This window comes from Peromyscus leucopus, chromosome 4 (genome assembly GCF_004664715.2).
Source record: "Peromyscus leucopus breed LL Stock chromosome 4, UCI_PerLeu_2.1, whole genome shotgun sequence".
NCBI lineage: Eukaryota > Metazoa > Chordata > Mammalia > Rodentia > Cricetidae > Peromyscus > Peromyscus leucopus.
Genome location: NC_051066.1, coordinates 7,003,053 through 7,018,619, shown reverse-complemented (window position 1 = coordinate 7,018,619; position 15,567 = coordinate 7,003,053). Strand labels below are relative to the sequence as shown.

General features: G+C 51.6%; 1 protein-coding gene across 13 annotated transcripts in view; it reads right to left on the bottom strand.

The window, feature by feature from the left end:
• The window catches only part of Dnm1 (dynamin 1), a 45,554-nt gene that overhangs the window by 9,218 nt on the left and 20,769 nt on the right, over window positions 1-15,567 (bottom strand). For all 13 annotated transcript variants that reach the window (XR_003736190.2, XR_003736189.2, XR_005091303.1 and 10 more), the window contains exons 11-15: window positions 10,779-10,865; window positions 5,956-6,026; window positions 5,726-5,777; window positions 5,506-5,517; window positions 2,644-2,757 (exon numbers count right to left, since the gene is read on the bottom strand). Coding sequence is in view for 10 of the 13 variants with exons in the window: in XM_028884702.2 (XP_028740535.1) it covers window positions 2,644-2,757; window positions 5,506-5,517; window positions 5,726-5,777; window positions 5,956-6,026; window positions 10,779-10,865 (336 nt within the window). In the remaining 3 variants the exon portion in view is untranslated. The remainder of the gene's footprint in view (window positions 1-2,643; window positions 2,758-5,505; window positions 5,518-5,725; window positions 5,778-5,955; window positions 6,027-10,778; window positions 10,866-15,567) is intronic.

The window sequence follows — 15,567 nt, the reverse complement described above, 5'->3', positions numbered from 1 at the left end:
TTCTGCTGCCTGTATCCCACTGGCCCACCCACCCAATAACCACAGAGCCTATGCAGGAGAGATGGTCTGCATAGGACTCCATAGCCTTGCCTAGGACCTCAGGTGGGGGCTGGGTTAGGAGGACCTAGCTTTCCCACCCTGGCGTCATCTCCACCCCTCTGCCCCACACACCCGCCTGGCCTACGCAGCCACATAAAGCCCTCTTTATGCCAGGCGGGTGGCCGCGAGCCCCAGAGGGCGGCTGGGGGAGGAGAGGAGGAAGTTGTACACGCGGCCAGGGAACATCTGGAACCCATCTAGGGAGGCCCGCCACAGCCGCCTTGTGCTCAGGGTTGGACACTAGGTAGGAGTGGCCTCCTCCCCCAGCCCTCCCTTCCTGCCGGCCCCCTCCCCAGGCCCCTCCTTCCAGCCCAGCTCCCGCTCACCCCTGCCACGTCAAAGGAGGCAGAAGGGGAGTCGGGAGCAGAGAGGGACCACGGCTGGCCGGCTGGGGGACACGGGAGCTGGGGCCGGGGGCATCGCATCTCCAGGGGATGGGACCAGAGCTCCTACCGGATGGACAGATGCTGCTGCCTGGATGGACCAAAGGATACCTCCACTCCGTCTACCCAGTGTTTAGACTACCTGTTCAGGACTCCCAAATTGTACAGTAGTCTGCACATTGGTTAGGCTGGGCTGGGTTAGACCCTCGGCACCGCCGCTGGAGAGCCGCACCAACCCCCGCTGTCTTCCAGAACCAGAGCCTGGACCTGGGACAGGGAGCTGGGGGGCACAGGGTGGACTGGGAGGGGGTGCAGAGCTATGGGACTGCCATCCTGCTACGGGACAGATGGGAGGTTGTGGTGATGGGGGGGGCAGCGGAGGAAGACGGGGAAGATGTGGGGGGTCGGCGGAGCCGGTGATGTGGGTGACTGCCTGTCTGTCAAGAGGCTTCCCCAACCCAAAGACTAAAGGGCGTGCGGCTTGGGCAGCGGGGACCAGACCGCTGCCCAAGCCCAGACTCCAGCTATCCTAATGCAAAAATGCATTCACATCCCAACAATGCACTTCAGTGCTCACACTTCCAGAGCTCTGAGGCATGCATCTGTGCACTCCAGCTTCAAAGCGCACATGCCCACCAGACACACATACAAGCACAAATTCACACTCAAGTGCATGCACTCACACTCAGACACACAGCCTCACAATGGGAAGTTCCCTTCCCCCATCCTACTTTCCAAACACATACACATACTCTCAAATATCCCTCATTCACACTCCCTCCTCCAGCCCACCCCACCCCACCCCCACCCCACCACACAAGCACAGACAATGAAGTCACATGCAAGCACATAAATTCACACCTAGGTGTTTATACCCACAACACACTCACAACACCCCCCCACAACATCCATCTCTATTTCTCTCTCTCTCTCTCTCTCTCTCTCTCTCTCTCTCTCTCTCTCACACACACACACACACACACACACACACACATACACACACACACACACACACACACACACACACAGAGGCCCCACCTTACCACATACACTACTCATCAAGTTTCCACATATAACTAAACTCAAATCTATACAAAAAACTCAAAAAAAAAAAAAAAAAAAGACCCGCCCTGGGTATATATTAGCCCCTTTCAGTTTGGCTCAGTGGGTAGCCAGCTATGGGGCCGCCATCCCCCTAACTCTGTATAAAGGATCTTAGATATGGGAACATGAGACCCACGGAGGAGGCTGTCTAGGGGGATTGCCAGGATGACAGGGTAGGAAGCCACCTCCCAGCCCCACACCACCTCATACCCCATCCCTTCCAGGGGCCCCTGGGCTGGAGGAGAGGCCAGGGTTGGGGTAATGAGGTCCAGATGGCTTGGCGCCCCCGCCAGTAACGACAGAGGACCCCGCCCAAGGTGGGAGGTGGGGCCCCGTCCCAAGGCAGGCTGGAAGGATAACAGTGATGGGGGGGGAATGGTGGCCCAAATCACAGGCCCCCACTCTCAAATGCCACTGCCTCACTGAGAGCACTCTGTCTATGTCAGCACCCTCAGGAGGAAGAGGGTCCCTTCCCCCCACTCCTTAGCCAGCTGGAGTTCATTACCACAACACCCCCTGTCTGCCTGCTCCCCCCCCCCATTCTCGCTGGTCACCTCTGGAATCCAGATGTGAAAGCCAAATACTCATTCTTAAAGGAGACCAGTAACAGGAGGGGAGTGGTGGAGGCCTGCGGGTGCCCTAGGAGGCAGGGGGCTATTCTGTGGGGTGGCTCTGCAGGCCATCGTCCCGACTAGTCCCTTGGCCTGGAGGTATCCCGAGCAGTTGGCCTTGGTTGGCAGGGACTGGGAATGCATGAAGGCAGGGGTTAACTGAGTGTCTGGCAGCTGGACATGTGTGTGTCATGGTCCTGTAGGGGCCACAGAGGAGACGGCACGCCCTCGGTGAGGAAACAGGAAGGCCACTGGGCTGCTGTGTCAGGGAGCAGCACCCCGCACCCCTGCCCGCCCACTCCAGGGTGCTTCCAGGCCTGCCGTCTTTCCCTTCTCCCCTGCCCCTCATACAAGTCTTCTCAGACCTCTAGGGTGTGACCTAGCCCACGGATAGCGGATGGTATGCTCCGAGCCTGGCCCCTGGCAACCAGTGGCCCTTGACCCACCTCATCATCCTTGTACCAGGACAGGTTCTCAGCAGTCAGCACAAACCAGTACTCCTTGGAGCCGCCTTTCATGATGCCGATGTTGTTGATGGTCAGCCACCCCTTTCGAATGACCTGGAGCAAGGAGGGGGCAGGAGGTTGGTGAGCAGGGGCCAGGCTTCCCCACAGAGGATGGGATGAGTGAAGGGGCATTCAAAAGCCCCCCCCCCTCGATTCTCTGAGGCCTGACTGGTCAGAGAGGGTGGGGGCCAGACCTGCCCTAGTTTGAACCACAAGTGGAGAGTGGAAGATAGGAAAACAAAGGTCAGCTGAGGATAGAGAGCCTTCTAATAGCCAGAGGTGTGTGAGCCAGGGATGTGTGAGCTAGAGAGGTGTGAGCCAGAGAGGTGTGAGCCAGAGAGGTGTGAGCCAGAGAGGTGTGAGCTAGGGGTGTGTGAGCCAGAGGTGTGTGAGCCAGAGGTGTGTGAGCCAGAGATTTGTGAGCCAGAGATGTGTGAGACAGAGATGTGTGAGACAGAGGTGTGTGAGCTAGGGATGTATGAGCCAGAGATGTGTGACCTAGATGTCTGTGAGCCAGAGGTGTGTGAGCCAGGGATGTGTGAGCCAGAGGTGTGTGAGCCAGGGATGTGTGAGCCAGAGATTTGTGAGACAGAGATGTGTGAGCCAGAGGTGTGTGAGCTAGGGATGTGTGAGCCAGAGGTGTGAGCCAGAGAGGTGTGAGCCAGGGATGTGTGAGCCAGAGACTGGCTGCTATGCTACAGAGTGAGTTCCCCATTGCTAAGAGTATGCAAGCAGAGTGTGTCGGCTATTTGGACAAGGCAACTCCACATGTCACTTGAACATCTACTTTGACTTGTTTCTAACTCTGCAGTTGCTCCTCTTCCCTTTTTTGCCTGGCATATACCTACTGGCCTTTGGTATCAGCTCGGATTCCCATGGTGAGCAGCCCTCCCTGTCCCCCACGTCAGTCATGAGTACAGTAATGACCGCTGATCGGTCTCCTCTGTTTGCTTCTATAACACAGACGGCAATGTTAACCTCTCTCTCTCTCTCTCTCCCTCCCTCCCTCAAGAAGGATGAGGACAGTATCCATTTATACAACCTTCCCAGCTAATTCGTGAGTTTTCCTGGACCCTTCCCACCTTGCATAGTGCTATAGTGCTGGGCAGTCAGGGAGTGGTGGATAAATGCTTTGGTGCCATGAATAAATGACTGCTAAGCTGTGACCGTTCTAAGAGTCCTCGGGGCAGCAGGAAGAGGCAGAGGCACACGTGTCCAGGCCTGAACTTCCTACAAAAATTTCAGAATAGCCAACAAGAGCCCATTTTCATGGCGGCAAAGTAGTTGATCCCCAGACATCACCGCAGACCTCGGACACCACCACCAAGGGCAGGATCATTGCCCTGGCCCTAGCAGTAATACTGACTGAGGAGAAGGGGATTGCTTCTGCTCCCTCCCTGGCCCTGACCTCACTGGCTGCTTCTCTGAGCATCCAGAGAGGTCCCTGGAGGCCTGGGGCTGGTGGGGAAGGTCTGGAGCACAACTTGCTTTGAGGCTTTCCTGACCCCCTCAGGCTTCTGAGAACTTCACTGAGAATTCAAATCACAGTCTATCAATGTCTCAGCAGAGGGTGACACTGCTTTGGTCAATTAGTAGGGCCACAGGAGTCAGGTACCCTGCCAACCCTCTCCCACCCTACTGGTGGGATCTCCTCAGTGCCTTGCCTTTGGAACTGAGTCCATTCCTGTCCCAGGATCTGGCTGCAGATCTTTTTTATTTTTTATTTTTTTATTTTTTTATTTTTTAAGATTTATTTATTTGTTATGTATACAGTGTTCTGTCTGCATATATCCCTGCAGGTCAGAAGAGGGCACCAGATCTCACTACAGATGGTTGTAAGCCACCATGTGGGTGCTGGGAATTGAACTCAGGACCTTTGGAAGAACAAGCAGTGCTCTTAACCTCTGAGCCATCTCTCCAGCCCCCCTGGCTGCAGATCTTGCTTCTCTTCTCCTGGTCTGCAGCCTTTGTTCTCCTCGCGGCCACTCCCACCTCTACACTCTCCCTGGCTAACCTAACTCTCCTAGGTCTAGAGTCCCTGAACTAGAGGTTCTCATCCTGCCCAGGACTCTCAGAGGCCCTACTGGGGTCCTGTCTGTAGGTCCCGGTCCCCAAGGGGTCGGAGCAGATTCTGGACTCCTGTCCAGGGACCAGGAGGCACTGTCTGAGCTGAGCCTTCCTGAGATACAGTTCCTTTACACCTTCATTCTCTGAGCACTTACTGTATGCTGGGACCTGGGGCTGGAAATAACCAAGACCCAAGCCTGGATGGGAAACAGCATTTAACCAACCAATCACAGCCTTTGGGAACCATGTGGGAACTGCAGAGGATTCCAGTACTCGTGTGTACAACAGGGTTGAGCAAAGACTACTTAAGTGCCATTTCTGCAGACATTTGAAGCATGGAGCAGGAAGCCAGGTGAGGAAGGACTGGACCCATGATTTTTCATCATCTCGAGGTCACTGTCAGCTTCTTAAAAACATGCCTGTCTCATATCCATCCCCCAAACACTCATCCCACAGACGTTTAAAGAGCACCCACCTAGCACTGGGCCCACCCATCCCCATGTAGTCTAGCTCTACAATCAGCAGGTGCTTGGCTTGTGCACATTTATAGATGGATGGACGGGACTGTGTGCATGGCTGGGCTTTCTCTGTCCTGTGAGAAGATGTGGAATTCATGTGCAGGTGTGTGCAAGGTGCTCAAGCCGGAGTGCCCTCTGCCCACATGCAGATCCCCATCACCAATGAGACTCCACCTCCCCTCACTGCACAAGCCAGAACCCCAGTCCTGGTACTCACCAGAATCTCATCCTGCAAAGAGGTAACCATAGCAACCACGAGAAGCATTGGGGAGAGAGGAGAGAGGATTACTGAGGCAGAGTGGAAAGCTTGTGGCTGGCAGAAGACAGACAGGCTCCCTGGCCCCCGTGGACCCTTCCTCTTGGGAGGGGGTTTCCTCAGAGCTCCAAGTCCATCTGGTACCCTCCATCCCTCCGACGGGAGCACGGGGGCCACTCACCTGGTTCCCTGAAGTCTTTTTCTTGTTCATCTGGTTGCTCCTCTGCTGAGCACTGGTGAGGGAGAGGAGAGGGGTCTTAAAACTCTCAAGAGGCCCAGCTCCACTGCTCATGGGGCACAGGACTTAGAGGGTTAAGCTGGCAGACATGGAATCTACATACACAATGTGTACATATACATGCATATGTGCACACACACAAGGGGCCACACCACAGCCCTGGGAGCACTCACTTGGCAAAGCCTATGAAGTCCTCGTGGTTGGTATTCATATAAGCCAGCTCAATATCGATGAGAAGCATGACCTTCAAGGGTCCACAAGTCGGCGAGCAAATAGAAAAGATGCCACAAAGTTTAAGAATGTCTGGCAAGCTAGCAGAGAGATATTTTCAGTACATTTAGAAGATTAGTGCCCACAGTAAGTAAAAAGTCCCTACAGTCAATAACTGAAAGACAAAAGAAAAGAGGTCAAAACAGTCAAAGAACATGAATGGACATTTCACAGAAGACATGTTAACAGTCAATAAAGAATGTAGAGAAAGCCGGGCGTTGGTGGCGCACGCCTTTAATCCCAGCACTCGGGAGGCAGAGCCAGGCGGATCTCTGTGAGTTCGAGGCCAGCCTGGGCTACCAAGTGAGCTCCAGGAAAGGCGCAAAGCTACACAGAGAAACCCTGTCTCGAAAAACCAAAAAAAAAAAAAAAAAAAAAAAAAAAAAAAAAAAAAAAAAGAATGTAGAGAAACGGAAACCTATTACTATATAACTAATCTATGCTAATAAAACCTCTTTAAAATCTGAAGAAGAAAAGGGTTGGTGGCACATGCCTTTAATCTCAGTGCTCAGGAGGCAGAGGTAAGAGGATTTCTGAGTTCAAGGTCAGCCTGGTCTACAGAGTGAGTTCCAGGACAGCCAGGACTACACAGAGAAACCCTGTCTCAAAAAAGTAAAAACAAAAACAAAAACAAACAAACAAAAAAGATCCTTCTTAACCCTAACAAATAATAGGTATTAATAAAAGGTCAGGATGGCATAGGGAGATGAAAATGTAATTCTTTTCCTTTTTCATTTTGTAAATATTTATTGATTATTATTTATGTTGTGTATATGGAAGTTTTGCCTGCATTTGTATTTGTGCACAAAGTGCATGCAGTGCCCACAGAGGCCAGAAGAGGGCGTCAGATTCCCCCTGGACTGGAGTTACAGGTGGTTGTGAGCTGCATGTGGGTGCTGGGAACTGAACCCCAGTCCTCTCTAAGGGCAGCCAGTGCTCTTCGCCTCTGAGCCGTCTCTCCAGCCCAGAACTGTAATTCTAATTTTGTGTATAGCTAAGGTGAGGATGAAACACAGTTACCTAAGTGAGGCAAGAGAAACCACTAAGAATAATTAGTGTCACCTGGTGGAGGACAATTTGGTAATGCTTAATGTTAAAATGAACACATACCTTTCTAGAATTATATCTCAGATAAACTCATCAAATAATCAAAGATATAGATCCAGAATGTCCAAGGCAAAGTTCCTCCCTTTTGTTTGTTCTATTTTATTTCCTCCCCCTCCTCCCTTCTCCTTCCCTTCCTCCTCCCTCTTCTCCTCCTTCTTCTCTGAGATAAGATGTTGATGTTTGCTGCCAGGCTAGCCTTGGACTCCTGGGTTTAAATGCTCCCCACACCTCAGTTTTCCCAGTAGCGAGGACCACAGGCCAACCTGCTTGGCTGTGGTATAATTTGTAATGGGGGAAAACTGGGGACAAACGAATGGCTACTAAAAAGTAAAATAGGTTAGGGTGACCTGACAATGAAAGACTTGGGCGGCTGTGACACACGCCCTTGATCCCAGCATGCGGGAGGCAGAGGCAGGTGGATCCCTGAGTTGACCCCAGTCCAGGCTACAGAGAGAGTTCCAGGACAGCCAAGGCTACACAAAGAAAACCTGTCTCAGAAAACAAAAATAAAAAAAGAAAGACTCAATGTTCAAAAGCGTAGGGAAAGTCTAGGCTGTGGCGGGGGAACACACACACTGCAGATTCTGAAATGCAAAGCATTTGTACTTGAGTCTTTCTTTTTGTTTTATATTGTGAGACAGGGTCTTATGCAGCCCAGTGTGGCTTCAAACTCCTTATGCAGCTGAGGATGGCTTTGAACACCTGATCCTCCTGCCTCTGCCTCCGGGGAGGTAGGATTCCAGACATGTGCCACATGTCCAGCCTTGACTCTTGGTGAAAGCGGCTGCTGAGTCCAGCCCCAGTCTGCTCCTTCCCACGAGCCTGGAGCCTGTCCTTCCTGAGGCCCACACTCTGCAAAGGATGCATGCATGCCTGCAAAGGACTGGCGAAGACATGTTAAGATGAAGTGAGTCGCTTCACTTGTCCAGCGTGTCAAAGGTAGTCAGCAGATGTTAACTAGTGCAATTATTGTCAAGAAAAAGACATGGAAAAAAGAAAGAGGGGGGGGAGAAAGAAAGAGAGAGAGAGAGAGAGAGAGAGAGAGAGAGAGAGAGAGAGAGAGAAAGAAAGAAAGACAGGAAGGAAGGAAGGAAGGAAGGAAGGAAGGAAGGAAGGAAGGAAGGAAGGAAGGAAGGAAGGAAGAGGCATGATGGACAGCAAGAATATGATTCCTAGAGACAGAGGTGGTGCTGGGGTGTGGCTCAGGTGACAGAGTCCCTGCCTAGCCTGAAGGAAGTCCTGACTTGAGTCTTCAGCCTCCAACATCACATAAACTGGGTGTAGTGGTTTACTCCGGTAATCTGAGTCCTGGGGATGAGGGAGGCGGGAGCAGCAGAAGTTCAAGTTCAACCTCCGCTACACACTGAATTCAAAGCAGCCTGAGCTATAGAAGTCTACACACACACACACACACACACACACACACACACACACACACACACACAAGGGGAAGGGCTGGAGGGAGAGATAGGGAGGGAAGAATCAAGGTGGGGATGCCTTGAAGCAACGCGCCCAATCGATTTTGTGGAGGAGGTGGATCAAGTGTGTGAGAGCCGTGTGCGTGCCATGGTGTGCATATGGAGGTCAGAGGACAGCCGGGAGCAGCCTTCCTCACCCTCTACCATGTTTGAGGCAGGCTCTCTTGCTATTTACCATACACTAGGCTAGCTGGATTTGGGGTTCCACCCTCCTCTCTCTTAAGGGAAGTTGTCAAGACAGAGTCCCTCTATGGAAGCCAGGCTGGAACTTGCTGTGTAGACCAGTCTGGCTTCAAATTCCGAGAGAGCCTCTTGCCTCTGCCTCCCAAGTGCCGGGATTAAGAGTGTGTGCCGTCATACCCAGCTCTCTTCGGTGGCTTGCCTTCCATTTTGCTGTAGGAGCCCTGGGATCATAAGTGTACACTACCACGCCTGATCGTCCGTGGGTTCTGCCGATTCACACTCAAGTCCTCACACTTGCACAGCAGAGGATTTACTCACTGAGCCCCAGCCCTGGCTTTATTTTATTTGTTTTTTGTTTGTTTGTTTTGAAACAGGGTCTCTGTATGTTGTCTAGGTTGACTTCAAACTTTTGATCCCCCTGCCTCATCTCCAAGGAATCTGGGATTATAGTTGTTCATAAAGGCATCTGGCAGAATAAGGATTTAAAAACATGCAGGGAGATCTCTATGAGTTTGAGGCCAGCTTGGTCTACATAGTGAGTTCTAGGCCAATTACATAGTGAGACCCTGTTTTGAGCCTCAGGAGGTCCAGAATGGGCTGGAATACCTCTGCTCTTCCAGGCCCAAAGATAACATCTGGAGTCTAAATTTGTGAATGAATGAATATTTCATGAATGGAGATGCAAAAGGAGCAGTGTCTGTGAGGGCTGTAAGGCTAGCCAGAGACAAAGCGAACAGACAGAGAGCGGCCTCCAGGGAGATGCCTGGACAGACTGCCAGAAAGCTGAGGAAGACAGACAGACAAAGAAAAAGGAAGGCTTTCCATGGTAGACGGTAAGGAGGGTCTGGATGCAGTGCTGCATGCCTGTAATCCAAGCACTCCAGAAGATGAGGCAGGAGAATCACGGGTTTGCGGCCAACCTAGGGGGTGGAGGGCGGGTGGGAAGGGAAGAAAAGAAGACAGGGATGGACGGAAGTAGAGACAGAGGAACAAGAAAGGGAAGAAGAAAGGGAAAAGGGAGAACATGGTGGGGATGTAAAAGTGCGCATCAGTATGGTGGCTCCTCAAATAACTAAACAAATGGGGCCTGGAATGTAGCTGTGTGTGCTTAGCATGTGCCTGGCCCGACATTCAGTTCCCAGGACCACTAACAAAAATGTGGTAGGCAGCATTTCCACTTCTGAGTACAGACCCCCAAAGAACTGCAAGCAGGGACCTGAGGAAGTATTTGCACAGCCATACTTATTAGCAGGATTATATACAACAGCCAAAAGACGGCAGAGAGAGGCTGGAGAGAGGGCTCAATGATTAAGAGTACTGACTGCTCTTCCAGAGGACCCTGGTTCAATTCCCAGCACCCACAAGGCAGCTCTCAACTATCTGTGACTTCATTCCCAGGGGATCCAATGTCCTTTTCTGGATGACCTCGTGGGCACCAGACACAAAAATGATGAATAGACATAAACACAGGCAAAACACCCATTTTTTTTAAGGTGGAAAGACTTCAATGGGTAAACAAACTTGTAGTGTATAGTTCACAGAATATTGTTCAAGTATTAAAAAGGAATGTTCTGGTAGATGCTACAGTATTTTGGATGAACCTTGAAGGCATTAGGCTAAGTGAAACTAGCCATCCACCAAAGGATTAAAATACTGTATGATTTCACTTACCACAGGAACCTAGATAAATTCATAGACACAGAAAGAAAGTATCTGTCAGGAGCTGAGAGGGAACTGTTTATGAGAAGTACAGAGTCAACTTTTCAAGACACAAAGTCTTCTGTGGTTGGTAGCGATGGTACCACGATGTCAAGGTACTCGATATCGCTGAACTGTGCCCTTCAAAAATGGCTAAAACAATCCACTTTCTGTTAACTTTCTTACCCCATAAGGAAATGGTGGGAGAGGATCAGAAAGTTACTTTGAAAAGATGAAGGGAGATGGACACTGTGGCTCACCTGCTCCTTGGTGCGGCCCTCTCGTTCCCGGATGTGAGTGGTCACAATACGTTCCATCTCCTCCCGAAGACGTGGGTATTGCTGGAGCTGGAGAAAGGGCAGGAGGAGAGAAAGCCACGTACACACAGGGCCTGGGCATCAGGCACCCAACCCCACCTGAGTACAGGGACCCAGGGGTGTGAGGTGGAAGATATGCGGGGGAACACCAGCCAGGCCAAGAAGAGAGCCCTGGAGCCCCAGGAGGCTGATGGCACCCAGCCATGGCCCCTCCTTCCACCCAAGCGTGGCCTCTAAATGGCATCTCAAGGGTCTTCCTGGTTCCAGGACCATCTTTACTGGCCCACCCGGGCAATTTCAATGGGCAAGGGGCAGTCTCCACGGGGAGAACCACAGAAAGGGATGGCTGCAGTGGCCGCCATCTTGACAGTGGCCATCTTGAAGACCAACCTAGCAGATGGAGGGAGGCCTTTGAGGCATCCTTTCACTGGCCCTTGGGGTTACCCCTCGCCTTCGTAAAGGCTTTAAGTGACAGCCAGGTGAGGAGTCATGCAAGGAGCCACCTCCAGAGACCTATCCGGGAGAAACTGGGAAGGGGAGGGCCCATGGTGGCTGTCAGCCTCCTGAGTCAGGCCGGGGAAGGAGGAAAACAACAGTCACACCAGAGGACATGCAGAAGCCACCTGGCGCAGGCATGCAAGGACACAGGGGACATGCAGAGATAGTGTGTCAGCAGCATGCACAGTACCCCGCGGGGGCCTGGCTGGGCCCTGGGACCACTTGGTAGAGCCCACCCAGTCCTGTCTCCCTTAGCATGCCTGTCTGCCGCCGCCGTCATCTCAAGCTACATCTGCCAGGGTCTGAGACTTAGCAGACCCAGTAGGCTGCTGTGCCCGATGTAGCCAAGGATGACCTTGAACTCCTAGGAACACTGCCCTCGGCCCAGCCAGGTTCTGGACAGAGCCCAGACGACTCATTCTTCTGGAGCTTCTCTTAGCTGCCACCTCTTCCTGAAAGCCTGTCCAGATTGAGGACTAAGGACTGAGTCGGGGCCTCCCTCTGCTGCCTCAGCCTCTTCCACCTGTCTCGGGAGTAACTGTCCCCAGGGCTGCCGCAGGGCTGGGCACCACCCATGCTCCAGGAGGGTGTGTTGGAGGAATGAGAAAATGAATGGAAGATGGATGTCTTTGCCCTCCTTGCCGGGTGAACAGGCAGAGGCTCCTCTATCTTCCGGCTCAGCACCAACTTAGACAGGGCTTCTCAGTGAGCTTCCGAAGGTGGAGACCACCCACCAGGACCACCCTTCCCCCAGGGGAAGCTTGGACAGTTCCTGGTCCTGCTAGTCACCCTGCACTGGGTCAACACTCTCAGGTGAATCCTGTGGGAAGACATCCAAGCACTCTGTGCCTGGTTCTGAGGGCGATATGAAGGCCAAGAGGGGCTGTCAGGGTGGACAGGAGAACGGGAGACGAGAGCAGAGCCCAGGAGAGGCTGCCTTGGGAGAAGACACATCCAACCTTCCCGCGCCTGTGCCAAGGGTGCAGCTGAGACAGCCTTGCACAAGGGGCTGAGACCGTGTGGGAGGACTGTCTGGGAGGACCGTGTGGGAGGACCAGCCTGAGACCCGGGGCTTGGAAATGCCGGCTGGACAGGTCTGCTGCTCTGTGTGCCTCTCTGTACGTAGCCTCTGAGTCTGGGCAGAGATGTGGGGCTGAGTCACAGTCACCAGGCCTTTGAGGTGGTCCAAGGCTTCCTCCCAGGGTGGGGGTGGGGCTGGGAAGGACGGAGCAACTTGCCAAAAAGCATGGCCAGCTCCCTGCTAAGTGCCCAGCTCTACATGTCTCAAGTTTTCCACATGTCCCATATGGACAGGCCGCCTCAGCCCCTCAAGAGGTTCAGCTCCTTCCAACGTCTTTTTCCGTTCTGGCTGCCTGGAAGCTGCCAGGACTTTTCACCAGTTTTTAAGATGAAACCTTTCTCTCTCTTTGGGTCTTGGCTGAGCAGAGTAGCCAGCCTGGAGCCTATTGGTTTTGGGGTCAGGGATGAAGCTCCTGAAGCCATGAATCCTTGGTTCAAAGCCACGCCCTGCCTGCTGGCCACCAAACACTCCTTCCAAGTGTCAAGCATGGTACTTCTCTTCCTATCTTATACCTAAACATCAAACTTTCAGCTGTATCCAGAGATGAAACAACAACAACAACAAAACTAACCCTAGCAGGGCTAGGAGTAACACCAAACTTCTGTCAGGAGTGGCTGAGAAAACACAGGCATTAAAAAAACAAAAAACAAACAAAAACACAAAGCCAGGTGGCGCTGGCACACGCCTTTAATCCCAGCCCTCGGGAGGCAGAGGCAGGCGGATCTCTGTGAGTTCCAGGCCAGTCTGGTCTACAGAGTGAGTTCCAGGAAAGGCACAAAGCTACACAGAGAAACCCTGTCTCGAAAAACCAAAAAAGGAAAAGAAAAAAAGAAAAACCCACACAAATATAAGTGGATTTTGCCATATAAAGAAAAATGACTGCTGGAGTTAAATCATATGGCAAACATAGGGTTCTCCCTTAAGATCTGTGTTCTCTGGGAAGCAAGCTCCCTGCTCCCGGGGACCATCTCAACAACCACAAAAGACTTAAATGTGAAACCGAAACGGCTCTATGTTCCTTTCTCTCTTTCAAAACAATGGTTAGCCTTGGCTAAATATGACTTTGGATTTTAGTGTTCAATATTTACTAATTTCCCCTCAAAATGCTACACACATTCTTTTCTGCAATGTTTTCCACAGTCCCTTTACATCATAGAGGGACACGTGGACGGAAGGACACGTGGACGGAAGGACACAAGCCTGTCTTGCCTCTTTTCTTCTGAGACAGCGTCACATGTAACCCAGGCTGGCCTCTTACTATGTAGCAGAGAATGACCTTGACCTCATGGTCCTCCTGCCTCCACTCCAGAGTGCTGGGATTGCAGGCGTGGACAGCCACACCCACCTGCTCTTTAAACCCTTGCGGTTTCCCACGGTGGATGTGTTACTTTGCCTATTGATCGCCTCTGGATGGGCATATGGATTGCCTTCAAAGCTGTATCATTCACAATTACTGCTCTCGTTAGGGATGCAGCTGAGCAAAGCATCCTACACTGTGGACTGTTTGTATCTAGCTAGCTATCTTCTAGGAATCTATCTTAAGGAGACCATCCAAGAGAAAGAAGCATAATGGGATCTTCATGTGGGGGCCAGAAGTCAGTGATGGGTGACTCCAGGGATCTGCCAGTCTGCCTTTCTAGCTCTGGGACCACAGGTGTGTTGCTGCATCTGGCTTTCCATGTGGGCACTGGGGATCCGAACCCAGGTCCTCCTGCTTGTGTGGCAAGCACTTTACCAACTGAGCCCCCTCCCCATGCCCTGTTTCTTTATGATATTAAAAAATAGAGATTAAATGTTCAATGGGAAACTAGTCAGGCAAACTCATTTAATGACCTCTTACGTCACCATTAAAAATGTTTATATAGGGCCAAGCAGTGGTGGCGCACGCCTTTAATCCCAGCACTCCAGAGGCATAGGTAGGCAGATCTCTGAGTTAGAGGCCAGCCTGGGCTACAGAGTGAGTTCCATGATAGCCAGGGCTACACAGAGAAATCCTATCTCAGAAAAAAATGTTTATATAGGGTATGTAATAATTCTACCCAGCGTGTGAAGAAAAAAAAAAAGCAATATATGGATCCAGTGTCAGCATGGTTAAAATAAACAAGCCAATTATGTTGTAGAAATAGGAAAGTTTTTGAAGTTAATTATTTTACTGTATTAATATTGTGTGTACATGATGTGTATATGGGCACATACGCATAGTGAATGCTTTACCCACTGAGCCATCCGGCCAGCCCAGAAATATGGAAGTTTTTAAGCTGGTTCATGCTTTTATTCCTAGTGCTCAAGAGGCTGAGACAAGAGAACTGCCATGGAGTCTAGGTCAGCCTGGGCCAGAGAGTGAGGCTATGTCTCAAAAAAAAAAAAAAAAAAAAAAAAAAAAGGAGTGGGAGTGAGGGGAAGAGGTGGGTAAAGGGAAGGGCAGAGACTGGTGGGGGGGCAGAAAAGAACAACAAAACAAAACAAGCCAGTGTAAGCACTGGAGCATGCTAAGTGCCTCCCGGCAGGATTCTAAGAACACAGGCCTCTCATAGACCCGGCAACCTTTCTGCCATGGATTGAGCCCAGCGGACAGAGGGCCTGGGGACCCAAGGACTCCACAGCTCAGGGACCAGAGAAGAGCAAGGGTGGCACTTACTAGAAACTCGGAGTTAAGGCAGATGTGTGCTCCACACACAGACCTCAGCTCACCGCTGAGGGCGGGGGCAGCATGGGAAGTCTGGCAAAGCTCCCACTGCCAACGGGAGCTGAAAGCAAGCACTGCTTTGGACAACCTGGCTAAAAGTCCTCCAAACGGCCAAAAGTGGACACATAAGAAAGGGCATGGAAAAGACACAGACAACTCAAAAGAGGCTCCTAGGCGTCCGACTCATGTAGACTGTTGGCACTGAGCAATCCAATACGCTTTAGCGCAAATTGGTTTCGAGGTCCTGGGATGGCTCTCCTCTCTCCAGAGGCCCTGACCCTGGGCCCTCTCCGTAAGTCTAAGTCACCCTCTGCTTTCCCTGAGATCTGTCTGGACCCCTGTAAAGCAAGGGCAATGATGTTGCCCACTTCTTAAAGTTGCTGAGAGGACTAAATCAGACACTGGTAAGGACCAGCACTCAGCCCACTGAAGCACAGAGTAGCTGCTCAATAAACAGCAGCCACCAC